Consider the following 24,077-nt stretch of genomic DNA (forward strand, 5'->3'; position numbering starts at 1 on the left):
GATCTTATCCGCCCTTGTTCTTGTACAGAATCACATCCTTTTCCTGCCATCTGGAGAGAGAGGAGGCCAGGCTGATGAATTTTCTCGGGGGAGAGCACACTTTACTGTGTCATTACACACTCACAGTTATTCCTAAACTAGCCCGTGTTTATGTTAATAATGATAATAATAAAAACCCATGCAGGGAAAATGGTCTTGGCCAAGAAAGGAGTAGGGTGCAATCAGATCAGACACAATCTCAGTCCCACATGGAGTTCACAGTCTCAAGGAGAGGGACAACAGGTTTTGAATCCCCATTTTCAGATGAGGAAACTGAGGCCCAGAGAACTCAAGTGACTTAGTCAAGGTCACACAACAGGCAAATGGCAGAGCTGGCATTAGAACCCAGGTCTCCAGACTCTCAGGCCTGGGCCCTTTCTTCTAGCCCACACTGCTCCTGTCTGCGTGCTCTTTTGCTGAGGGGGGAAGCAGCTCCCTAAGGGCAAACTGGGCTTGTAACCTTCCCTGACTAAGCCCTCCTTTCCTCTCCTACTACTCAATTCTGCATCGTCCTGACTTGCATATGGCTCAGTGGAAAAAGCCCAGGATTTGGAGTCAGAGGTCATGGGTTCAAATCCCGGCCCCGCCAACTGTCAGCTGTGTGACTTTGGGCAAGTCACTTCACTTCTCTGTGCCTCAGTTACCTCATCTGTAAAATGGAGATTAAGACTGTGAGGCCCCTGTGGGACAACCTGATCACCTTGTAACCTCCACAGCACTTAGAACAGTGCTTTGCACATAGCAAGTGCTTAATAAATGCCATTATTATTATTATTATTATTCCCTCTCCCATCCCAGTACACAGCCCTTGGGTACATATCTTAAATTGATTTATTTATACTGATGTCTGTCTCCTCCCTAAACTGTAAGCTCATCGTGGGCAGGGAGTGTGTCTAATTATTGTTGCATTGTACTCTCTCAAGAGCTTAGTACTGTGCTCTGCACACAGTAAGTGCCCAATATATGTGATCGAATGAATGGTTTCGGTCCATTGGCATAGCCATCTACCAGGGGATTCCCCAACTGACTGGAAGGCTAAACATCACCCCTTCAAGACCCCAGTTTGCATTCAGCAGTGCCTCCACTGAACCAGAGATGCATTTTTATGCATTTAATATGCATTTTTTGAGCTTGTGTAGTAGACACGGGAGCCCTGTGGAACTGCTGACAATACAGAGATACTTGAGTGCGTTTGTCTGGCCTTGTATCTGGAGGGTGTGGTATTTTCCCATGTACTTTCTGCAGGCCGAGATTCCCTGGTCACCCCGCTGTAAGCATGCATGTCATTTAACCCGACCATTTCCCCAGGCTTGACGGTGCAGAAGCCAGCGGTTAAACTTGGCGCTAACGATCCAACAGAGGTACTTTCCAGATGATGCAGTTTCCCGGCTGTAATCATATTGATTGTTCCTTTAAGAATAAGGTCCAGAGCCAAACGAGGAAATGTCCCTGCTTTGTTTTGGCTCTTGGGAGAATGAATGATTAGGGAAGAATTTTTGAACCAAGAGGGCGGGGCTTTTCTGAATGGCTTCCCACCACATCCCCACTAGACGGACAGGGCTGTGTGCGTCAGTCTTGGCGGCTTAACTTTCAGGTCAGTTCAGTCTTCTAGAGGGACAATGGAAGAGGAAGCTGCTTGATAGGCAGGGAGAATACAGAAGAAACTGAAACTAGGGTGATAATGTTATTGGATTTTTTTTCCTCCAGGGATCTCGAAGCCTTTCCAAAACCAGGAAGGGAGTGGCTCCTCTCTCTCTCCTGGTAGTCTTAGGGATGTGTTGATGCATTTGTTCTGCAGACACAAGCGCTTTCTTTTTCAGTGCATTTTAGTGATGTTAGGCAGAGGCCTCAGTGGGCTAAGTCACTCGGAGCCAAGCCCAGAAATAGAAGCCAGGGCCGTAGCTCAGCCTAATGGGTAACTGGAAGGAAGGCCAGATTCGGATGGTAAGAGAGAGAGGCAGTTGTCCTGGAGCTACCGCCAAAGGGGGAACTCTGATTAACTTACATCTCCCCCTATGTTTAGCACAGTATTCAATCCAGAGTATGTGCTTCATAAATACTGTAAACCAGTAATAAATTCCCCAAAGTAATAAACACCCAACCTAAGTATCACGTGATTTAGGCTCCACTGGGCATCAGTTTGTTGTATAGTCTTAGGATGATCTTTTCCATTTCATTCATTCATTCAATAGTTTGGGAGAGTACAGTAAAATAATGAACAGACACAGCCACTGACCACAAGGGTTGCAGGAAAGGGGCTGTACAACAATGAAGTAATTCTATCTCAAAGACTGTGGGATAAAAGTGTTATTTTATTTTATTTTTGGTATTTGCTAAGCACTTACTATATGGAAGGCACTGTACTAAGTGCTGGGGTGTTTACAAGCTAGTCAGGTTGGATGCAGTCCATGTCCCACATGGGACTCAGTCTTCATTCCTATTTTATAGATGAGGTAACTGAGGCGCAGAGGCATTAAGTGGCTTGCCCAAGGTCACATAGCAGACAAATCCAGACACTTCTTCAGAGCACAATGAGATCTTTCAGAAGCTAAAGTTCTTCTTATCTTTTTGTGTGGCTCTGGGTTACCTGTGACCAGCTCAATAGTGACGGGGTCATTTGTGATTGAAATAAACATGGCATCAAGAAATTTCTCATATTAAATGTTTTGAATCAGCTGTTTCAACCATTCATTCATTCATTAATTTACTCAATTGTATTTATCTTGCATTTACTGTGTGCAAAGCACTGTACTAAGCACTTGGGAGAGTACAGTATAACAATAGACGGATTCCCTGCCCACAACAAGCTTACAGTCTAGAGTAGGTCCCAAAGTTTTGCTGAGCTAATTTTGACACAGAAGACCTATCAGGAGCCAAATCTTCCCCCTCCATGAGCTCACTGTGGCCAGTAATTGTGTCCCCCAACTGTATTTTGTTATACTCTACCACGTGCTTAGTACGGTACTCTGCACACAGTAAGTGTCCAAAAATTACCACTGATTGATTGATTGACTTCGTTCAGTAGCCTAAAGGAAGATTGCCTTTCTCCTGACAGGTTACCTCACAGGTTGTCGCTTATAAACCTGGACCTGCCACCTTCAATTCCTCACACACGAGTTTGAATCATTCAAATGCTCCCTTGTCTAAGATGCAGAAAGCATGGTTTTCCCAATCCGGCTTTCCTTTCCTGGGACAGTGTTTGAGTCTCATACTTTTTGGCCTCCACTGAAGCCCGGAAATTGGGTCTCAAATGAAGACTGGAAATTTGGTACATTAATACTCTCTATTCCTTTCCCCAGGATTTAGTTCTTGAGCCACAGTTAATTCTGAGTGCTAAAAGGCATTGCATTTCAGTGTAACCTGAATTAGAGAATACACAGCATCTGTTTGTTGTGTGTTTTTTTTGTTGAGGGAAATAACTTGAAAGGCACGGGATGTGTGTTGCTTTAAGTACATGTGGGTTTGGTGCTGAGTTAAAAACCTTTGCCTAGAAAGACTCCTTTTCTCCAGGAAATAGGTTTTCAAATGAAATATCTCCCATCCTCTGTGGCCTTGCTTCTTAGAATAGTAGCAGAGAAGGGAGGCGATGGATGGATCAATGCCCTACAATAGCCATCTCTCTGCAGATGCAGCTGATGAACAGGAGAGTCACCCTTACAAGGTTGTGGTTGCTCCTCAGTCTTGAGGATACTGCTGGTGACAGAGGATGTGTGTGTGTGCTATCACCTGAGCTCTGTTCTGAGTGGACAAGACTGTTATCCATGTTTTTCCTAACAGTTTGTCAGAATCGAAGTTAGTAGTGTCTTTTTCTCTCTCTCATCACCAGTAACCAATCATATTTATAGAGCACTTCTTGTGTGCCGAGCACTGTGCTAAGTGCTTGGGAGACTATAATATAACAGTTGGCAGACGCGTTCCGTGCCCACAACAAGCTTATGCACTGAACACTGTACTAGCTACTTCGAACATGTACTAAAATTAGAAGACAGAGTCATCATCAATCATATTTATTGAGTGCTTACTGTGTGCAGAGCACTGTACTAAGCTCTTGGGAAGTACAAGTTGGCAACATATAGAGACAGTCCCTACCCAACAGTGGGCTCACAGTCTAAAGTCCTGCACTAAAGGAGTTGAGAATGTACTGGGGAAGACTGAAAAGCTTGCACCAGTGGCAAGCACCTATGGTTTTACTCTTATCGTATTGTATACACTCAATAAATACCATTGATTGATTTTTCAGCTTTACTTCGTTTTTATCAATCGTATCTATGGTTTTACTCTATGTAAAACCATAGATACGATTGATAAAAACGAAGTAAAGCTGAAAAATCAATCAATGGTATTTATTGAGTGTTTGCTGTGTGCAGAGCACTGTACTAAGCACTTGGGGGAGTACAAGATAACAGAATTAGCAGGCATGTTCTCTGACCATAATGAGGTTACTGTGAATGAATGCATGGAATAAACACACATTGCATCACATTCCCTTTCCCCTCTCATTCTTACTGCTTGTACAGTGCTTAGAACAGTGCTTTGCACATAGTAAGTGCTTAATAAATGCCATCATTATTATTATTGTCCAGTGTTCTTACCCTCTGAATTTCTAAGACTCACAGCAATCACATCGTGGAATAGCCACGTTTTAAGGGTGGTTTGACAAGTGAGACTACTCCGTGGTTAATAATGCTATTTAAGTGCTGAGGTAGATTGAAAATAATCAGATCAGACACGGTCCCTGTTCTACCCAGGGCTTACAGTCTATGCAGAGGTAGAACAGGTATTTCATCCCCATTTTATAAATGAAGAAATTGAGGCACAGAGAAGTTAAATGCTTTTCTGAAGGTCACACAGCAAGCAAGTGGCAGAACTGAGATTAGAACCCAGGTCCCTGAGCTGTAGGCCTGTGCTCTTTCCACTATCAATCAGTCACTCAATCATATTTGTTGAGTTTTTACTGTGTGCGGAGCACTGTACTAAGAGCCTGGGAGAGTGCAATTTAACAGAGTTGGTAGACGTGTTCCCACCCTACAGTGAGTTTGTAGTCCAGAGGAGGGGCCATTTTGCTGAGAGTTATGGCATTTATTAAATGCCTATCAGTTGCAAAGCACCGTACTAACAGGGACACATTTCCCACGCAATAGGTGCTCACACTCTAATGGAGTAGCTTACACTATAATTATGTGGTTAAATCTTCCTCCATGGAAAGCTCTAATATTACTAATTGATTACATTCCTCCTGAAAGGGAAGTTCAATCCACTGAGCCTAAACAATTAAATAATTCAATTCGCCTCGCGAATAAACTCAGGTTTTCTGTCCCCGGCCTCTCTCTCTCTCGCTGCGCCGATTACTGAATGAACCCATCCCTGGAAGACAGGTGACACCTTCCCAGACTGAGCAACCCCCCCAACTTTTTCCTCTTCTCCTCCTCCCCTCCCCATCACCACTCCCTCCCTCTGCCCTTCCCCCTTTCCCTCCCCACAGCACTTGCATATATTTGTGTAAATTTATTACTCTATTTTATTAATGATGTGTATACAGCTATAACTCTATTTATTCTGATGGTATTGACACCTGTCTACTTTTTTATTGTCTGTCTCCCCCTTCTAGACTGTGAGCCCGTTGTTGGGTAGGGACCGTCTCTAAATGTTGCCAATTTGTACTTCCCAAGCACTTAGTACAGTGCTCTGCACACAGTAAGCGCTCAATAAATATGATTAAATGAACGAATGAATGAATTGCCAGAATGACTGGGCGTGAGACTAGATGCAGAATATGAAACTTTAGCAGGGATGCATTTTTCAGGAACCCGTGTATTGTCTCTCCCTCCCACCCTTAACCCTCTCCACTCTCTCCCTCCTCCCTCATTTCCACCCCCCTCCAACATCCAGCCCTTTAACAATCAAAGTCATATCGAAGGAACAAGGATGCAAAAACTTCAGGGACTAGTAGTCTTTGCTATAAATCTCCTGTGTGACTCCACAGCAATAATTACTATGTGAAAGTAATAACTGAGTTCTACTGAGTGCTAGACGAACTCCCCCAGCTTTAGCAGGATAGCGTGTTTCTCACTGGGAGGTTACTGTTTGTTAAATTAGATATTGTGCTGTATTTCAGAAAAGGTCACAGTTAACCAACACTGTTTCCCCTTTATTATCTTGGTACAACAGAGCAAGCTCCACCAGCACACAAATGGGTGTCATATTCAACGCTACTTCAAATGCCTGGTTTTCTGTTTCTTACCACTCTGATTATATGCATGGCAGATTCAGTGTTTCTGAATTTATTAGTAAATTAGAGATATATTGGGCCTTTTGATTTTTTTTTTCCTTTTTCTTCCCCCACCGGTGGCATAAACAATTCATCTTTTAGAGTGATTGATGGGGGCAATGGGGAATGGATAGTTCGCTAGAATGGATGTTTCATTTATATTAATGTCTGTGTCTCCCTCTATACTGTAAGCTCATTGTGAGCAGGGAACACATTTACCAACTATGCTATATTGTATTCTCCCAAGTGCACAGTTCAGTGCCCTGCTCACAGTAAGTGCTCAATGAATACGATTGATGAATATGATGATCCAGCAGTAAAAATGTGTGTGTGTGTGTGTGTGTGTGTGTGTGTAAACATGTGTGTTCAGTGGAAAGGATGGAACAGATCCCCAGGAATCAAGTTTCTCTCTGAAATATTGAACATTACCAAATGTTTTTCTTTTAAAGCAACAGAATCCTGAGTTCTCCCTTTGCCTAGGTTTTGCTTCCCAGTTCTTTTCTTCCCAAATCGGGAAATAGACTTGCTGGAATTAGGGAGATTTAGAAGAAGTAGAGAGTTTTCTGGCAGTGTGGTCAGTAACTGCTCCTGGACGTTGACCAATCAATAGATAGTATTTATTGAGCACTTTGTGCAGATCATTCATTCATTCATTCATTCATTCATTCAATCATATTTATTAAGTGCTTACTGTATGCAGAGCACTGTACCAAGCGCTTGGGAAGTACAAGTTGGCAACATATAGAGACGGTCCCTACACAGCAGCGGGCTCACAGTCTAAAAGGGGGAGACAGACAACAAAACAAGACATATTAACAAAATAAAATAAATATGTACAAATAAATAGAGTAATAAATACATACAAACGTATATACATATATACAGGTGCTGTGGGGAGGGGAAGGAGTTAAGGCGGGGGGGATGGGGAGGGGGAGGAGGGGAAGAGGATGGAGGGGATAATTAATAATGATGGTTTTTGTTATGCCCCTACTATGTGCCAAACACTGTCCTAAGTGCTGTGATAATAATAATAATAATAATAATGGCATTCATTAAGCACCTACTATGTGCAAAGCACTGTTTCAAGCGCCGGGGAGGTTACGAGGTGATCACTACTAAACCCTTGGGATAGAGCAATAGAGTAAGTCGATATGATCCCTGACCACAATGCTGTCTTCATGCTCCTCCCCTGACTCTAGGCAGGTCTCTCTCTGAATCCTCTGTGGTGGCCTGGCCTGCTTCCTCCCTCCTTGGATCATCTGACCCAATTTTAAGTGGCTTCTTCCTTGTAGATCTTTGACACTAGAGAAGCAGCGTGGCTAGTGGAAAGAGCATGGGCTTGGGAGTCAGAGGACTTGGGTTCTAATCCCGACTCCACAACTTGTCTGGTGTGTGACCTTGGGCAAGCCACTTAACGTCTCGGTGCCTCAGTCACCGTACCTGTAAAATGGGGATTAACACTTGTGAGCCCGATGTGGGACAACCTGATGACCTTACATATACTCCAGTGCTTAGAACAGTGCTTGGCACGTAGTAAATGCTTAACCACTGTAATTTTAATTATTATTACTAGGAGAGGAAGTTTTCCCTCTAGGGCAGTTTAGGTGAATTCTTCCTAGGCTCCCATTAGACTGTAAGCTCCCACTAGATTGTAAACTCCTTTAGGGGAAGGACTACAAACTGTATTGATCTGTCCTGTCCTAAGTACTTAAGTTGGTAACTTCATATTTGGTGAAGCAGCGTGGCTCAGTAGAAAGAGCATGGGTTTGGGAGTCAGAGGTCATGTGTTTCTAATGCTGGCTCCTCCACTTGTCAGCTGTGTAACTTTGGGCAAGTTACTTAACTTCTCTGTGCCTCAGTTACCTCATCTGTAAAATGGGGATATTAAGACTGTGAGTCCCATGTGGGACAACCTGATTATTTTGTATCCCCCCAGCGCTTAGAACTGTGCTTGGCACATAGTAAGCACTTAACAAATATCATTATTATTATTATAGAGCTATGCACAGAGTAAGTGCTCAACAAATATCACTGACTGACAGGTAGGATGAGGGACCAGATGGCCTTTGAGTGGCTGATAGACGAGCCATGGATGCTTTCTCTGAAAGGGGACACTTCATCTCTTTAGACAGGTAGAGCCCATCCCTCTGACCCTGTTATCGCTGTTGTGATGGGAGCGTCTTTATGCCATATTTCACAGTCCCTCCACCTGCTTGGCCTGCATGTGGGCATCACATAGAAATGGCAAGGAGGACTCAAGGCCCTGGCTGGGCAGCATTCATGTTTGGCTGGTGTTGGGGGTTTAGCTTGGGGGAGTTCAGAGATGACACACAAGGAAACCCAAGGTGTCTTTAACTTTGCCCACGTTCCTGCCTCAGGTCTGGAATGCCCTCCCTCTTCATATCTGACAGACGATTACACTATCCACCTTAAAAGCTTTATTGAAAGCACATCTCTTCCAAGAAGTCTTCCCTGATTAAGCCCTTATTTCCTCTTCTCCCACTCCCTTTTGTCGCCCTTGCACTTAGATTTTCACCCGTTATTCACCTCGCACCCTCCAGCCCCACAGCACTTCTGTACATATCTGTCATTCATGTATATTAATGTCTGTGTCCCCCTCTATATTGTAAGCTCATTGTGAGCAGGAAACATATTTACCAACTATGTTATATTGTATTCTCTCAAGTTCACAGTAGAGTGCCCTAATCACAGTAAGCACTCAATGAATACGATTGATTGATTGATTGTGGGGAAGAAACTTCCCTGGTGAGGGAAAGCAAAGACTTGCAGGGAAGATCAGAAAGAGGCCAGAAGGGATGTCCATCTCCCCTGACTGCAGGCCTTCCTGGCAGCTCATATCTCCCTTGTCACCCCGGACCCCTGCATCTAGAAATAAGAAGGAAATTTGTGAGTTGAACAACCTAACTCCACTTGCTTTTTCACTCCCCTCGGCAGCAGATGGTTCCTCTCAGTGGGAATCTTTCTAAAGCTTTGCCCAGGCTAGAGTTAAAATCCCAGGAAACAAGGTTTCAGCATCTGCCATTTGCCCCAACAGACATTTATGTATAATACGGTCACTTTTTACTTCTAATGATAGTAGTGATAATAATACTAATTATGGTATGTGCCAGGCACTGACAGGCACACATCCAATCCATCACCAAAACCTGCTGGTCTCACCTCCACAACATTGCCAAGATCCGCCCTTTCCTCTCCATCCAAACCACTACCTTGCTGGTTCAATCTCTCGTCCTATCCCGACTGGATTACTGCATCAGCCTCCTCTCTGATCTCCCATCCTCCTATCTCTCCCAGCTTCAGTCTATACTTCACTCTGCTGCCCGGATTATCTCTGTACAGAAACGCTCTGGGCATGTTACTCCCCTCCTCAAAATTCTCCAGTGGCTCCCTGTCAACCTATGAATCAAGCAAAAACTCCTCACTCTCGGCTTCAAGGCTCTCCATCACCTTGCCCCTCCTACCTCACCTCCCTTCTCTCCTTCTCCAGCCCAGCCTGCACCCTCCGCTCCTCTGCCACTAACCTCCTCACTGTGCCTTGTTCTCGCCTGTCCCGCCGTAAACCCCCGGCCCACGCCCTTCCCCTGGCCTGGAATGCCCTCCCTCCACATATCTGCCAAGCTAGCTCTCTTCCTCCCTTCAAAGCTCTACTGAGAGCTCACCTCCATCAGGAGGCCTTCCCAAACTGAGCCCCCTTTTTCCTCTCCTCCTCCCCATCCCCCCTGCCCTACCTCCTTCCCTTCCCCACAGCACTTGTATATATTTGTACAGATTTATTATTCTATTTATTTTACTTGTACATATTTACTATTCTATTTATTTTGTTAATGATGTGCATATAGCTATAATTCTATTTGTTCTGACGATTTTGACACCTGTCTCCATGTTTTGTTTTGTTGTCTATCTCCCCTTTCTAGACTGTGAGCCCGTTGTTGGGTAGGGACCGTCTCCCTATGTTGCCGACTTGTACTTCCCAAGCGCTTAGTACAGTGCTCTGCATACAGTAAGCGCTCAATTCAATGATTGAATGAATGTTCTAGGTTCTGGGGTGGAAAAAAGCAAATCACATTGGACAACATTTTAATCCCCATTTTACAGATGAGGTCACGGAAGCCCAGAGCAGTGAAGTGACTTGCCCAAGGTCACACAGCAGACAAAGTGGCAGAGCTGGGATTAGAACCCATGACCTTCTGACTCTCCGGCCCATGCTCAATCCACTGAACCATGCTGCTTCTCCACCTCCAGCTCACCACTCCCCACCCCCGGCTCCAGTGCTGTATGTCCTTGGAGGAATTAGGGAAGTCTTTTGAAGAGGGAAGATGAGCCCAACTCCCTGGTGCCTTACTCCATGGCATTCCTCCTACTCCAGGGATCCGGTGGTGGTGAATTTCTTGCACTGTGTCCCTGCTCTGATGAGCTGGCTCCGCTGAATGCCACTTCCATTGGATGCCAACTCATTGAGGGGCACCCCTAAGCCTTTTTCCCATCCCTTGTTATCAGGCAGGAACGCTGCAACCATTCTTGTCACAACACATTGCTCCTGACACTGGCCCTGGTAGACTAAAAGGTGGTGTTTTAGTGATAGTCCTTGGATGGGGATTAGCTTGCCAGCCTCATGTTACACACGAAAAGTTCTGGCCCACTCGTGGACCACCTGTCACCTCTGGACTTTGGGAACAACACTTGTATGCTTTTATAATAACAAGAAAGTGAAGAGTTTGCTGCTTGCTGATACTGTACAGAGCGACTTAAAGGGGACTATGGGGTTTAGAGCCATAGCAGGGGGATTACTTTGCATGCATTTCCAGATCTATGGAATACATATTTTAAATGTTAATTATCCACTAATAATAAAAATGATTTTGAAATCCCTATCGATGGTAAGAATCAGACCCAAGGGGGAACAAGGAACAATTAGTTCTCATCCGTCTCCACTCCCACTCCTAACCCATATCCTCTTTCTGGCCTTGAATTCCCTTCCTCTTCATATATGCCAGACCATTATTCTCCCCATCTGGAAAGTTTTATTAAAATCACATCTCCTCCAAGAAGCCTTCACCAATTAAGCCCTTTTCTCCCCAACTCCCTCCCTTTTCTACATTGCCTTTGCACTTGGATCTGTCCTTTTAAGCACACAATATCCACTCAGCCCAACAACACATATATATGTAGCTTATTTCTACTGATGCCTGTCTCCCCCTCTAGACTGTAAGCTCCTGGTAGACAGGGAGCCTGTCTTCTAATTCCATTGTATTGTGCCCTCCCAACCACTTAGTACAGTGCTCTGCATACAGTAAGTGCTCAAAAAATAGCATTGATTTTTTAAAAATGGTATTTAAGTGCTTAGTATGTGCCAGCACTATACTATGCACTGGGGTAGATACAAACTAATCAGGTTGAACACAGGTCATGCCTGACATGGGGCTCGGTCTTAATCCCCATTAATGGAGGCACAGGGAAGTTAAGTGACTTGCCCAAGGTCACACAGCAGATATGTGGCAGAGCGGGAATTAGAACCCAGGTCCTCTGACTCCCTGGGCCCCGCTCTTTCTACTACGCCACACTGCTTCTCATTGCCTATGGTATTTAGGTCTGTACCCCTCAAGCAGTTGATAGTGACCCCAGCTCCACGTCACTTACATACAGCTCATTATACCTTGTCATTTCCTCTTCTGTTAGTTTATCACAGTGACTGTTGTTCCTTCTAGATTTTAAGCTCCTTATGAGCGGAAATCACGTCTACCAACTCTATCTTATTGTACTCTTCCGAATGCTTAGTGCAGTACTCTGATTTCAGTCAAGTATTCAGTAAAGATGATTGATTGATTGTAACAAAATGTTTATGAGTGTTTCTCCTTTGGTCATCAGCTCACCTTGATTCTAGTGTTTGTCAGGGGTTGCATTTGAAAGGGAGTGTGTTCCATAGACTAAACATTCCACTTCTCAGGCATATTGTACATTTAACATTTTCTTTTCACTGTTTCTTTTTCAGACTGAAAACTACTCTTTGGATTCAAACTACGTGAACAGCCGAGCCCACTTGATAAAAAGGTAGGTAGGTGTCCTCTGTCTGGGCTGCAACCACCTTCCTTGTGCTGGTGAATTTATATGCAAATGGAACAAATAATTTTCAAGAAATATTTACATTAGCATCGTTCTCATTGCTCTTGGTTTTTAGTAAAGTGAAGCCTCTTTGTTTTGTTAATGTTTTCCTATCACCTTATTTTGGAGCTGCTGGAGAGATACAAGATCATGGTTACCTTGACAACTTTGAAATTCTTTTTTTTATTCTCCCTTAGAGCCGAGGTACAATTATTCTATATGTATTATGCTTCTCAGGTATAGGGAAAGGGAAAAGAGACTGATTTTGGTGGCTTCATGCTTCTTAAAGTGTTGGAAGTAGGAAATCGGTGTCTTGCTAAGCTGGGTGGTCCTTGTGATGTCTAGGTAAGACTGGCATGTTCGGAGTCAGTTTGTGGTTGTAGTGCAGGGCAAGAAGTTCCTGAAGGCCTGGGTTTGGGGCCCATGTAGCATAGATGCAGAGGGTGGCAGAAAGTCATAGCTGGTCCAGGAGTCAGAGACACCAACTCAACATTCAAATTAAGATTTTTGCCCCTGCCTGGGAATTTCCCAGTGGCTCTCCTGGGAGGCCAGCCCCATTCCTGCATCCAAAATAGAAGCCACTGAATGCACGTGCATTCTTATTGGAATCCTATATTTTGCCACCGAGGCCAAACTAATCTGTTTCAGCTAGAGTAGAGTAGTCACGAAAGTGCTATTATTTTGCTGGCTCCAGTCCCATAAATTTCCATCTCACAAAGAGCAGAACTTGAGGGAGGTCTAACTTGTTGCCTGAGCTATTTTAATTCAGCACTGAAATATTCACCGAAAAGAGTACACGCTGTGTTCCTTTCCCAGAAGGGGATTACTCATGATATTTAACGGTGATATGGTGGTGACTTGTCCAAAGTGTCTGGCCAGCTATCATCCCTCACAACGTAGTCTGGCCATTACCCCTCCCAAGAAATAATGCATTTTCTCCTTGGCTGCTAACGTGAAAGTAAAAGATGACTACTGAGATCATCGCCATAATTAGGTTTAAACAAATCAGGTTAGGATGGGATTTCAGTCGTGCTCATTGCAGCAGTCACTTTTTCAGTGTGGTCCAACTCAGATGAATGACGCTTCTTTGAACACCATGTTGGATTTTTGGTATCTCAAAGACCTTACCACAGTCTGCTTCAGAATCACACCGTAAAATGTGGATATGCTTATGTCCCTGAGAAATGAGCCTGGTCTCCAGGGAAGTGGTGCTGCATATGGCCCATCTGCAGATAAAATAGTGCATGGTATTGCAGGTTGCCTTGAAGAGCTGCAAGAATCTCTTCAGGATGGTTTTCTTTATTTCATTGCTCATATTCTAGGCTTCTGGGAAGATGAATTATTTAAGGTGATTCTTTGAGGAGATGCCTCTTCTTAAGGTTGGGGTCTTTGGGGTCCCTAAGTCTAGGAAGTCTCAGTTGGGGCTTCTAAGAGTGCAGTGGTTAGAAGAACCAGTCACAGGATGACAAATCTGCCTGGGAGCCCAGTAGCAGGTTTTATGCCCCCTCTCATTTTATGCTGCATCCCTGACTGCCGGCTTTAACCGGCAGTCTGGTCTCCAATGGCTTCTTCCCCACTGGTTTGAAACATGCTCATGTCTCCCCTATCTTAAAAAACAAAACAAAAATAACCTCACTTGACCTCACGACCCCCTTCTGTTATTGATCCATCTCCTTCCTAACATTCCTCCAATCACCTTGAGTGAGTTGCCCACATGTGCTGCCTGTACTTCCTTTCCTCCAATTCTCTCCTGACCCCCCCTCTAATCTAGCTTCCATCCCCTTCACTTCATAGAAACTTCTCTCCCAAAGTTCTCTAATGATATCCTTCTTGCCAAATCCAGCAGCTTCGAGTCTATCCTAATAATCCTTGACCTCTCAGCTGCCTTCACCACTGTCGACCACCCCCTTCTCCTCGAAACATTATCCAACCTTGGCTTCATTGACACTGTCCTCTCCTTGTTCTCCTTCCATCTCCCTGGCTGCTCCTTCTCAGTCTCTTTGTGGGCTCCTCCTCTGCCTCCTCTCCCTAAATATGAGAGTCTCTCAAGGTCACCTTCTATTCCCCATGTACATTCATTCCCTTGGAGAAATCATTCACTCCCATGGCTTCAACCATCACACCTATGCAGATGATTCCTAAATCATCATCTCCAGCTCTGATCTCTTTCCTCTGCAGTCTCACGTTTTCTCCTGCCTTCAGGACATCGCTTACTTGGATAGCTGATCCCTGATGCCTCAAACTTAACATGTTCTTACTTCACTGGGATGCATTGGTTATTTTTCTACAAAACTGTTCCGTTCACGTTTCCCCACTTCTCAAAACCTCCAGTGGTTGTCCATCTATCTCTGCATTAACCCAAATCTCCATACCATAGGCTTCAAAGGACTCAGTCAATTTGTCGTCTCCTACTCTACCTACCTAATTTCCTCCTACATCCCAAACCACATACTTCACTCCTCTGATGCCAACCTACTCTTGTATCTTGATCTTGTCTATCTTACCGCTGACTGCTCAGCCACATCTTTCCTCTGGCCTGGAACACTCTCCCTCTTCACATTTTATAGATGACCACTCTCTCCACCTTCAAAACCTTATTAAATGCACATCTCCTTCAAGAGGCCCTCCCTCCTCCCCACAATGCTTATGTGCATATCAGTCATTTATTTGTTTATTTTAATGTCTATCTGTCTCTCTCCCCTTTTAGATTGTAAGCTCCCTGGGGCCAGGGAACATGTCTACCGATTCTATTTTATTGGGTTAGGGTTACTTTTAATAAGTGCTCCATAAATGTGGTTGATTGACTGATTTTTCAGTATGAGAACAGAGAGAGGCTGAAAGTCCCAGGAATTAGAGCTAATGCCCTGGAGGCTACCCAAGTGTCTAATGTGCGTACCTGAATCTGCACATCTGGGAGTTTTGTTTTTAGGCTGCTCTATACCCATACTGACCCCCAACACACCTCTTAGAAGTGCGTTTGATGTTCACTGGCAAATTATTGAGGACTAAAGGCCTCCCTTTAACCCAAAGTCAGTCAATCAATCATATTTATTAAGAGCTTACTGTGTGCAGAGCACTGTATTAAGCTCTTGGGAGAGTACAACACAATAGAGTTGGTAGACCCACTCCCTGCCCACAGCGAGCATACTGTCTTGAGAGGGAGACAGACATTAATATCAGTGAATAGATTATGGATATGTACATAAGTGCTGTGGGGCAAAGGTTGGGGTGAATAAGGGGAACTACCAAAGGGTAGTTCTGCCCCTATTACCAGCCCCTGACCCTCTTTGTCTTGAAATTGGTCCCAAATAGCCATAGATTGGAAAGATGAAATATCAACATTCAAAGACTTCATTTTTGCGATCAATCAGGCAGTCCTTGAACTATGGCTGTGGGACTCGAAAATATGTGGTTTTAATTAATCTCTGTGCACCCTTTATGTTTTATTTGCATCAAAAAATAATCTGGGCTTAAAGGGCTCTCTCAATTGAAAATTCTCTGATGTTGCCTGAAATCAAAGGCAGTGGCTTTCAGGGGGACATCTTTATTTAAAAGGAAACATTTGAAAGGGACAAATGTATTTTCACAGTTTCCCCTTTATGGTTCTGCAAGACACTGAATGGTAGGTGGTCCACTTGCTTTCCGTGAAGACACAAGAGGGCTTTGTAAAGTAATGAATACATGGAATTCTTTAGTGCTTTGAAGCACCGGTCCTTCATTGGACCAGATGATTCGAGATAAAGCAATCTGCCTCGAAAGTTACAGGAAAACTTCTTCATTGTCTTTCACAAGGGACTGGTCACTTGCTACCTTAATTGCCCAGAAAAATGCCAATGTGGGTGGAGGCCTTATTGACTTCAAAAGTTCAGCCCAAGCATCGGGTACTGGTAGATACTCTAGAAGGATGTTCCTTGCCCAAGCATTTCCTATAGCCCTGCTTATGTTCATACAATTTAAATGATTTCTATCTGACAGGCTGTCTCATGGGATTTTCCTTGATAATTTTGGTATTTGCTAAGTGCTTAAGAAGCGCAAAGCATTATACTAAATGCTGGAGTGGATACAAGATAATCAGGCTGGACACAGTCTTTCTTCCATGTAGGATTCACAGTCTAAGGGGAAGGGACAATAGATGTTTTCTCCCCATTTTACAGTAGAAGAACCTGAGGCACAGGGAAATGAAGTGATCTGTCCAAGGTCACCCAGCAGGCAAATGGCCGGGCCTGAATTAGAACCCAACTCTCCTGACTCCCTGGACCAGGGGTCTCTTCACTAGGCCATACTGTTTCTCAGCTTCACTTTTTAAGTGTTTGGATTCACATTTTTGTACACGAAAATGAAAATGGCCCAGTGGTTTTCTGATTTTCCTCTTCATCCTTTGCTTTTAACGCTTTTCCTTTTCCTCCTCTTCTTTGTCACTGACCCATTCCTCTGAGAGCCTTTGCCTTACATTTCTACTTTGCTGAGCCTCAGTTCTTTGACGTGGTCCAGGAGCATCCTCTCTTGCATGAGTTCTTCTCTTGCTCTCAGGCCTGCCCCTCCCCTCAGCTTTAGCATCTTCTTCTTGGTCTTTCCCAGGAATAACTGGTTTAACGCCATGTTGCTGTGGTCTGCTTCTGCGCAGGGGAAGCAATTTGGGGATCATAGGTGGCTTCTCTGACATCTCCCTCCAGCTTGGTCCTAGAAGCAGTGGGGCCTAGTGGATAGAGCATGGGCCTGAGAGTCAGAAGGACCTGGGTTCGAATTCCAGCTCTGCCACTTGTCTGCTGTGTTACCTTGGGCAAGTCACTTAACTTTTCTGTGCCTCAGGTACCTCATCTATAAAATGGAGATTAAGACCGTGAGTCCTATGTGGGGCATGGACTGTGTCTAACCTGATAACCTTGTATTTACCCCAGTGCTTAGTAGAGTACCTGGCACATAGTAATTGCTTAACAAATACCACAGTTATTATTATTTCCAGGCCCCCTCTCCCTGTCTCCCATATGCAGGTATACTTCCTGCAGAACTGGTGTGAGGCTGTGGGATGTCACACACTGCATCTCGATTGGTGATATTTATTGAGTGCTTATTTGGTGCCGAGCACCATACTAAGCAGTTGGTAAAGTTCAATACAGCAGAGTTAGTAGACACAATCCAATCCCCGCCCACAAGGACCTTAAACTGTGCCAGGGGTTCATTCATCACTGCCTTGCTTTTTGGGCCCACATCAAGCCGGAGAAGAGATGCCAGTAGAGTGGAATATAAATAGCTGCTCTTCCTATTCAAAGAAGATCATGAAATTCACCTTTGAATGCATATGTGGAGCTGTAGTACCCTCAGTCCGGCCTACATCGGGCTCACAAAAAAAGATATCCCCTGTTGTATTGCCTTATTTAATGTTTGCAGCACCTGAAGCTGTTTTCTCTTTTGCCTCTTTTTGCGTCTTTTTTCCTAATAAAGCTTTTGCTGACAGGGGGTCACTCCTTTCTTGAGTCGACTTCCAGGTTTCAGCTGGGATGCAGCATTCTCTGAGGCTCTGTTCTACTGCATCTTGAGGGAGATACACTAGGTAGAAGGGCCCTAAGTAGAGAAGGAGCTCTGCTCTTGGCAAAGAAAACAGAAGAGAAGCCATTGCGGTTTAGCCAGTTTCCTTTGCAGAGATCTGAGGGTCACAGCTGAGGGACCTGCTGTTACCTTAACAGTTCTACCATGGTGAGGCAGCCTGGCCCCGCGAAAAGAGCACAGGGCTCAAAGTCAGGAGATCCAGATTCTCATCCTGGCTCTTGCCTGATGTGTGACCTTGGGCAAGTCATCTCACCACTACGAATCTCAGTTTCCTCATCTGTAAAATGTGGTTTAAACCTGCTTACCCTCTTTCCTAGACTGTGAAGCTTGGGTGGGGCAGGGACCACATCTGCCCAGTGATCTTGTAGGTATCAATCCAAGGGAAGCAGTAAGGCCTAGTGGAAAGAGCAGAGCAGAGTCAGAGGACCAGGGTTCTAATCACAATTCCATGCCTTGTCTGCTGTGGACTTTGAGCAATCACTTAACTTCTGATGCCTCTGTTATCTCATCTGTAAAATGGGGATTAAGACTGTGAGCTCAGGTAAAACAGAGATTGTGTCTAACCTGATTATCTTGCGTGAGAAGCAGCATGGCTTAGTGGAAAGAGCTTGGGTTTTGGAGTCAGAGATTGTTGGTTCTAATCCTGGTTCTGCTGCTCATCATTTGTGTGACTTTGGGCAAGTCACTTAACTTCTCTGTGCCTCAGTTCCCTCATTTGGAAAATGGAGATTAAGATTGTGAGCCCCACATGGGACAATCTGATTACCTTTTATCTACCCCAGTGCTTAGAACAGTGCCTGCTGTGTGACCCTGGGCAAGTCCTTTGACTTCTCTGTGCTTCAGATTCCTCATTTGTAAAATGGAGATTCAGTACTTCTTCTCCCTCCTACTTATGCGAAGCAGCGTGGCTCAGTGCAAAGAGCACGGGCTTTAGAGTCAGCGTTCACAGGTTCAAATTCCGGCTCTGCCAATTGTCAGCTGTGTGACTTTGGGCAAGTCATTTAACTTCTCTGTGCCTCAGTTACCTCATCTATAAAATGGGGATTAAGACCGGGAGCCCCATGTGGGACAACCTGATCAGCTTGTAACCTCCCCAGTGCTTAGAACAGTGCTTGGCATATAGTAAGCACTTAATAAATGCCATCATTATTGAGAAGCAGCATGGCTCAGTGGAAAGAGCACAGGCTTTGGAGTCAGAGGTCATGGGTTCAAATCCCAACTCTGCCAATTGTCAGCTGTGTGACTTTGGGCAAGTCACTTAACTTCTCTGTTCCTCAGTTACCTCATCTGTAAAATGGGGATTAAGATTGTGAGCCCCACGTGGGACAACCTGATCACCTTGTATCCCCCCAGCACTTAGAACAATGCTTTACACATAGTAAGTGCTTAACAAATGCCATCATTGTTATTATTATTATTATTATTACATAGACTGTGAGCCCCTTGTGGGATAGGGAGTTTCAGATCTGATAATCTCTTATGTACCCCAGTATTTAGTGCAGTGCTTGGCACACTATAAGTGGTTAAAATACCACTAGCGTAATTCCTATTATAAGTTTATGGGGTCAGCAATCCAAGATGACAGTGTTGAGATAAGCAAATGGACAGGTCTTGAATGGCAGAGTCTTCAGACTCCTGAAGGCTCCGGTCAACAGTCGTTCGTTTTCCACGACCACAGCATCCTATGGCTAGGGATACATGACATTCCGGGCCGCAGGCGAGGCTGTCCTGGAGTGGGATGCTGGAGTGGGGGCCACCCCCAAAGCTCTGGTGTGTTTCTGGGCTGTTTTGTTTGTATCCCTCCAGTATCTTCCTGCTCCCTGTGGAGGGAGTCTAGAAGCAAAACTTTCCTTTCCTGAGAAATGAGAGTGTGTTTTCAATTACTACCGTCCTCTCTTTGGGTGATTGTTCCAGATTTGTAGCTAGGCACAGTGCCCTTTAGGAGCATGTTGTGAGACGAATGAGCCAGAGTGTTAGCTTTCCATAGGGGGAGTGCTCTTTGCAGGATTGAATTTCGCCTTATCTACCAGAGAGTTTTTCTTCTCTCTCTTGGACAATGCTGCCAGTGTTGGCCTGGCTTCAGGGGTATGACATCATCCTGCCTAAGAAAGACATTGCCTGACTGGACCAGGCCTTGACAGTACATTATTGTTCTTTCTTCAACCCAGCAGTTCAACGTTCAAGGACTTAGAAGGAAACAGTCTCAAGGATAGCGGACACGAGGAGAGCGATCAGACCGACAGCGAACACGACGTCCAGCGGGGCCTGTATTGTGACACCGCTGTCAACGATGTGTTGAATACCAGCGTTACATCCATGGGGTCTCAGCTGCCTGAACACGGTATGTGATGGCGGGACCCAGATGACGTTACCTATTTTGTGTGACCTCCGTGACCTCAGGAAATGACTGGTCACCGGGAGCCGCACGCTTCCTTTCCCTGCATTACCGTGCCTCTGGAAACCTACTCTAGGGCCACGTTCCCATTAGCGTTTCCCAGATTGGAAGACATCACGAACAACTACACTCTCTCCCCTCTCACTCTGTGGGATGGTCCGAGAGTTACTTGGGGAGAGAAGTTGTCTCAAGATTTTAAAACATGGCTCCCTGTCTCAAACCCTCATCATTCCAGAAAACTCTCAGTGACCTTGTACTAATGGACAGGAGAAGAGGTGCAGATTAACCAGTTGATGGTGTTTATAAATCATCTGCTGAGTGCAAAGCACTGTACAACGTGCTTGGGAGAGCGCAACAGAAGATCCCTTGAAGGGCTTCTGATCTAATGGGGGAGACAGAAACAAGATGAACAGTGGATAACGCCAAACGAGGGAGGCAACATGGATGGCACTTGGGCTCTTGTGGGGAGTCAGTGGTGTCCTTTTTGTCCACTGCCAGTACTGTTGCCTGGGAGAGAGTTAAAGGGAAGTCAGGCTGGGATAAAACTCTGCCCCGGATAATCCACAAACTGGATATTTGAGGGTATTTGAGAGTTGACTGAATCAAGCTCACTGCCTTAAGCGCAGGTTAAAGAATGAAGATTTTCTCCATTCCACGACTAAGCCTCTCTCTGGTCCTTGTATCAAGAGTTTGCGAAGGCATTAACCCATGCCAAGGTGTGCTAGGAAAATTCACTTGACTCGTTAACGGATGCAGACGGGGACCAAACAGCGTTGGCAGAGTGCTCAGCTGCACTGGTCAGATGGACTCTGGCAGGGTGTCACTTTTAATGTCTTACTGATGCAAACGCCCTATGCAAACATCCTGACTTTTTCCATTAGGAAATATGGAATCGGCTCAGCGCTAGAGCTCCGTAGAGCCTCCCGTTTACTTGGATATAGCTGGAGATAAGTTAGAGCTGAGGCTCAGTTGGAAACCCCACTGCTGAAGGACTTTAGGATGCAAAAACAAAATAGTGGTGATTATGCACTGGTCTTCAGCTGTTTAATTTGAAACAGTGTAAAACATCATTAAAACCCTTTGTTTTGATTTCATAAATGAACCCAAAAGAAAAGCAAAGTTGTACGATGCACATAACAAAATGTCTTCCAAAGGGAAAAAAAAAAATGGGTCCCAGTGGATTTTATTAAGCTGGAATTTTAAAAAAAGGATAAAAATCTATAATACATAGAGGTCACTTGGCAGTTAGGTACTGCTGGACACTTTAATTGGTGAGTTGTGACATTGGCAGAGATAGATACTTCCAGATAACCTAAAGATGAAAAAATTAAATGTTTGTACAGTGGCAATTTAATTCTCAGAGGACTAACAGCATATCAGGAGATGCAGGCTGATATGTATCATTTACTAGTCTTGTTGCAAAGAGATGCTTTTCCATTTGTATCCAAAAAGGCTTTAGTAAGATGCTCTCTGAAATGAAACGACTCCAGGAAAGGGAATATTCATAATTGATTTCGCTTTATGCCTGGCCTGAACAACATCTATTTTAATTTTTTTGTCACATTTCTTTAGTAAAACAATATCAGTGGACTGCAGACTGTTTTTCTGAGATAATGTTCTTGACAAGGGGCATCTTGTATGCTATGTGGATTGTATAATAATGAGGTTAATCCGAAGCAAATGTGTCCTGGCCCAAATGCTTCTCTATTTAAGGTAGTGATAAAGCAACCTAGGTTTTTGTCAGTATTGATCCACTTGGGTAAATAGTTTGCATTTTTTCCTCATCTCCTTTGGCATGGCAGGATGCGGTTTCACTGGGGCAAGTCTGTGCTGTGCTGTGTCTTCCTGAGTGATGATGATGATAATAATAATAATAATAATTGTGGTCTTGCTATGTGCTACGCACTGGGGTAGATATAATTTAAGCAGTTTGGACATAATCCCTGTCCCACATGGGGCTCACAGCCTAAGGGAGAGGGAAAACAAGTATTTTTTTCCTCAGTGCTCAGTAATGATTTATTGATTTGTCACCATATCGGCATCTAGGTGATGAGCTTGGGGTTTAGGGAGAAGGTGAAACCCTCTCTTAGGGAAACCCTCCCTCTTAGGGAGAGGTGAAACTATTAGACCAGATACTGGCCGAGTCTGTCTGGACCAGGCTGACCTTCTGACACAAATTTTCCAGTGGGATCATCAATTTTTGACTGAGATCTCTGGATGGAGCCAAATTATCTTTCACTTCTAAAGCAGCTACCAGTAATAATATAGACCACAGTGGTGTTGGTTAGAAGCAGCATCATCTGGTGGATAGAGCATGGGCCAAGGGGTTAGTACAACCTGAGTTCTAATTCCGGCTCTGTAACTTGTCTGCTGTGTGACCTTGGGTAAGTTGCTTCACTTCTCTGTGCCTGTTACCTCATCTTACTGAATGAATGAACAAATGAATGACTGTGATCCCCAAGGAGGACATGGACTATGTCCAACCTGATTAGCTTGTATCTATTCAAGACTTTACCTATTCATTCATTCACATTTATTAAGTGCTTTCTATGTGCAGGGCACTATACTAAGTGCTTGGGAAAGTACAATGCAGCAATAAAGAGTGACAATCCCTGCCCACAGTGAGCTCATAATAAGTAGAGACACCTTGAAGGCAGGAGGAGACGCAAGCCTGAGAGTGATCAGGGGAGGAGATGTAGATTTGGGTACCATCAACATAGAGATGATAGTTGAAGCTGTGGGAGCGAATGAGTGTAGATGGAGAATAGAAGGGGACTGAAAACTGAACCTTGAGGGACCCCCACAGTAAGGGGGTGGGAGACAGAGGAGGACCCCATGAAGGAGACTGAGAATGAATGGCCAGAGAGATAAGAGGAGAACCAGGAGAGGACAGAGTTAATGAAATCAAGGTTGGATAACTTTTTCAGGAGAAGGGTGAGGTCCACAGTATCAAAGGCAGCTGGGAGGTTGAGGAGGATTAGGATGGAGTAGGAGCCATTAGATTTGGCAAGAAGGAGATCATTGGTGATTTTTGAGATGGCAGTTTCAGTGGAGTGAAGGGGACGGAGGCCAGATTGGAGGGGGTCCAGGAGGGAATTGGAGGAGAAGAATTTGAGACAGCAGGTGTAGATGATTCGCTCAAGGAGTTTAGAGAGGAATGGTGAGAGGGAGCTGCAATATGGCAAAGTGATAGAGCACGGGCCTTGAAGACAAAAGGTCATGGGTTCTATAAACCCGGCTTTTCCACATGTCTGCTATGTGACCTTGGGCAAGTCACTTTATTTCTCTGTGCTTCAGTTACCTCATCTGTAAAATGGAAGACTGCAAGCCCCTCATGAGACAGGGACTGTGTCCAATCTGATTTGCTTGTATCCACCCCGATGCTTACTACAGTGCTTGGCAAATAGTAAGTGCGTAACAGAAGTGCTTCTAGACTGTGAGCCCACTTTCTAGACTGTGAGCCCACTGTTGGGTAGGGACTGTCTCTATATTTTGCCAACGTGTACTTCCCAAGCGCTTAGTACAGTGCTCTGCACACAGTAAGCACTCAGTACATACAATTGATTGATTAACAAATACCACAACTATTATTATTATTAGTGCTTGGAATGCAGTAAGCATTTAACAAGTACCATTAAAAATGCTTACTATGTGCCAAATACTATGCTAAGCATTGGGTTAGATAAAAGATAATCAGGTGGGACAAAG

General features: G+C 44.5%; 1 protein-coding gene across 1 annotated transcript in view; it reads left to right on the forward strand.

The window, feature by feature from the left end:
• The window catches only part of PCDH19 (protocadherin 19), a 142,695-nt gene that overhangs the window by 65,819 nt on the left and 52,799 nt on the right, over positions 1-24,077 (forward strand). Inside the window, exons 7-8 of the mRNA XM_038747789.1 lie at positions 12,318-12,376; positions 20,143-20,315. Of these exons, the coding sequence (XP_038603717.1) occupies positions 12,318-12,376; positions 20,143-20,315 (232 nt within the window). The remainder of the gene's footprint in view (positions 1-12,317; positions 12,377-20,142; positions 20,316-24,077) is intronic.

This window comes from Tachyglossus aculeatus, chromosome 6 (assembly GCF_015852505.1).
Source record: "Tachyglossus aculeatus isolate mTacAcu1 chromosome 6, mTacAcu1.pri, whole genome shotgun sequence".
Classification (NCBI taxonomy): Eukaryota; Metazoa; Chordata; class Mammalia; order Monotremata; family Tachyglossidae; genus Tachyglossus; species Tachyglossus aculeatus.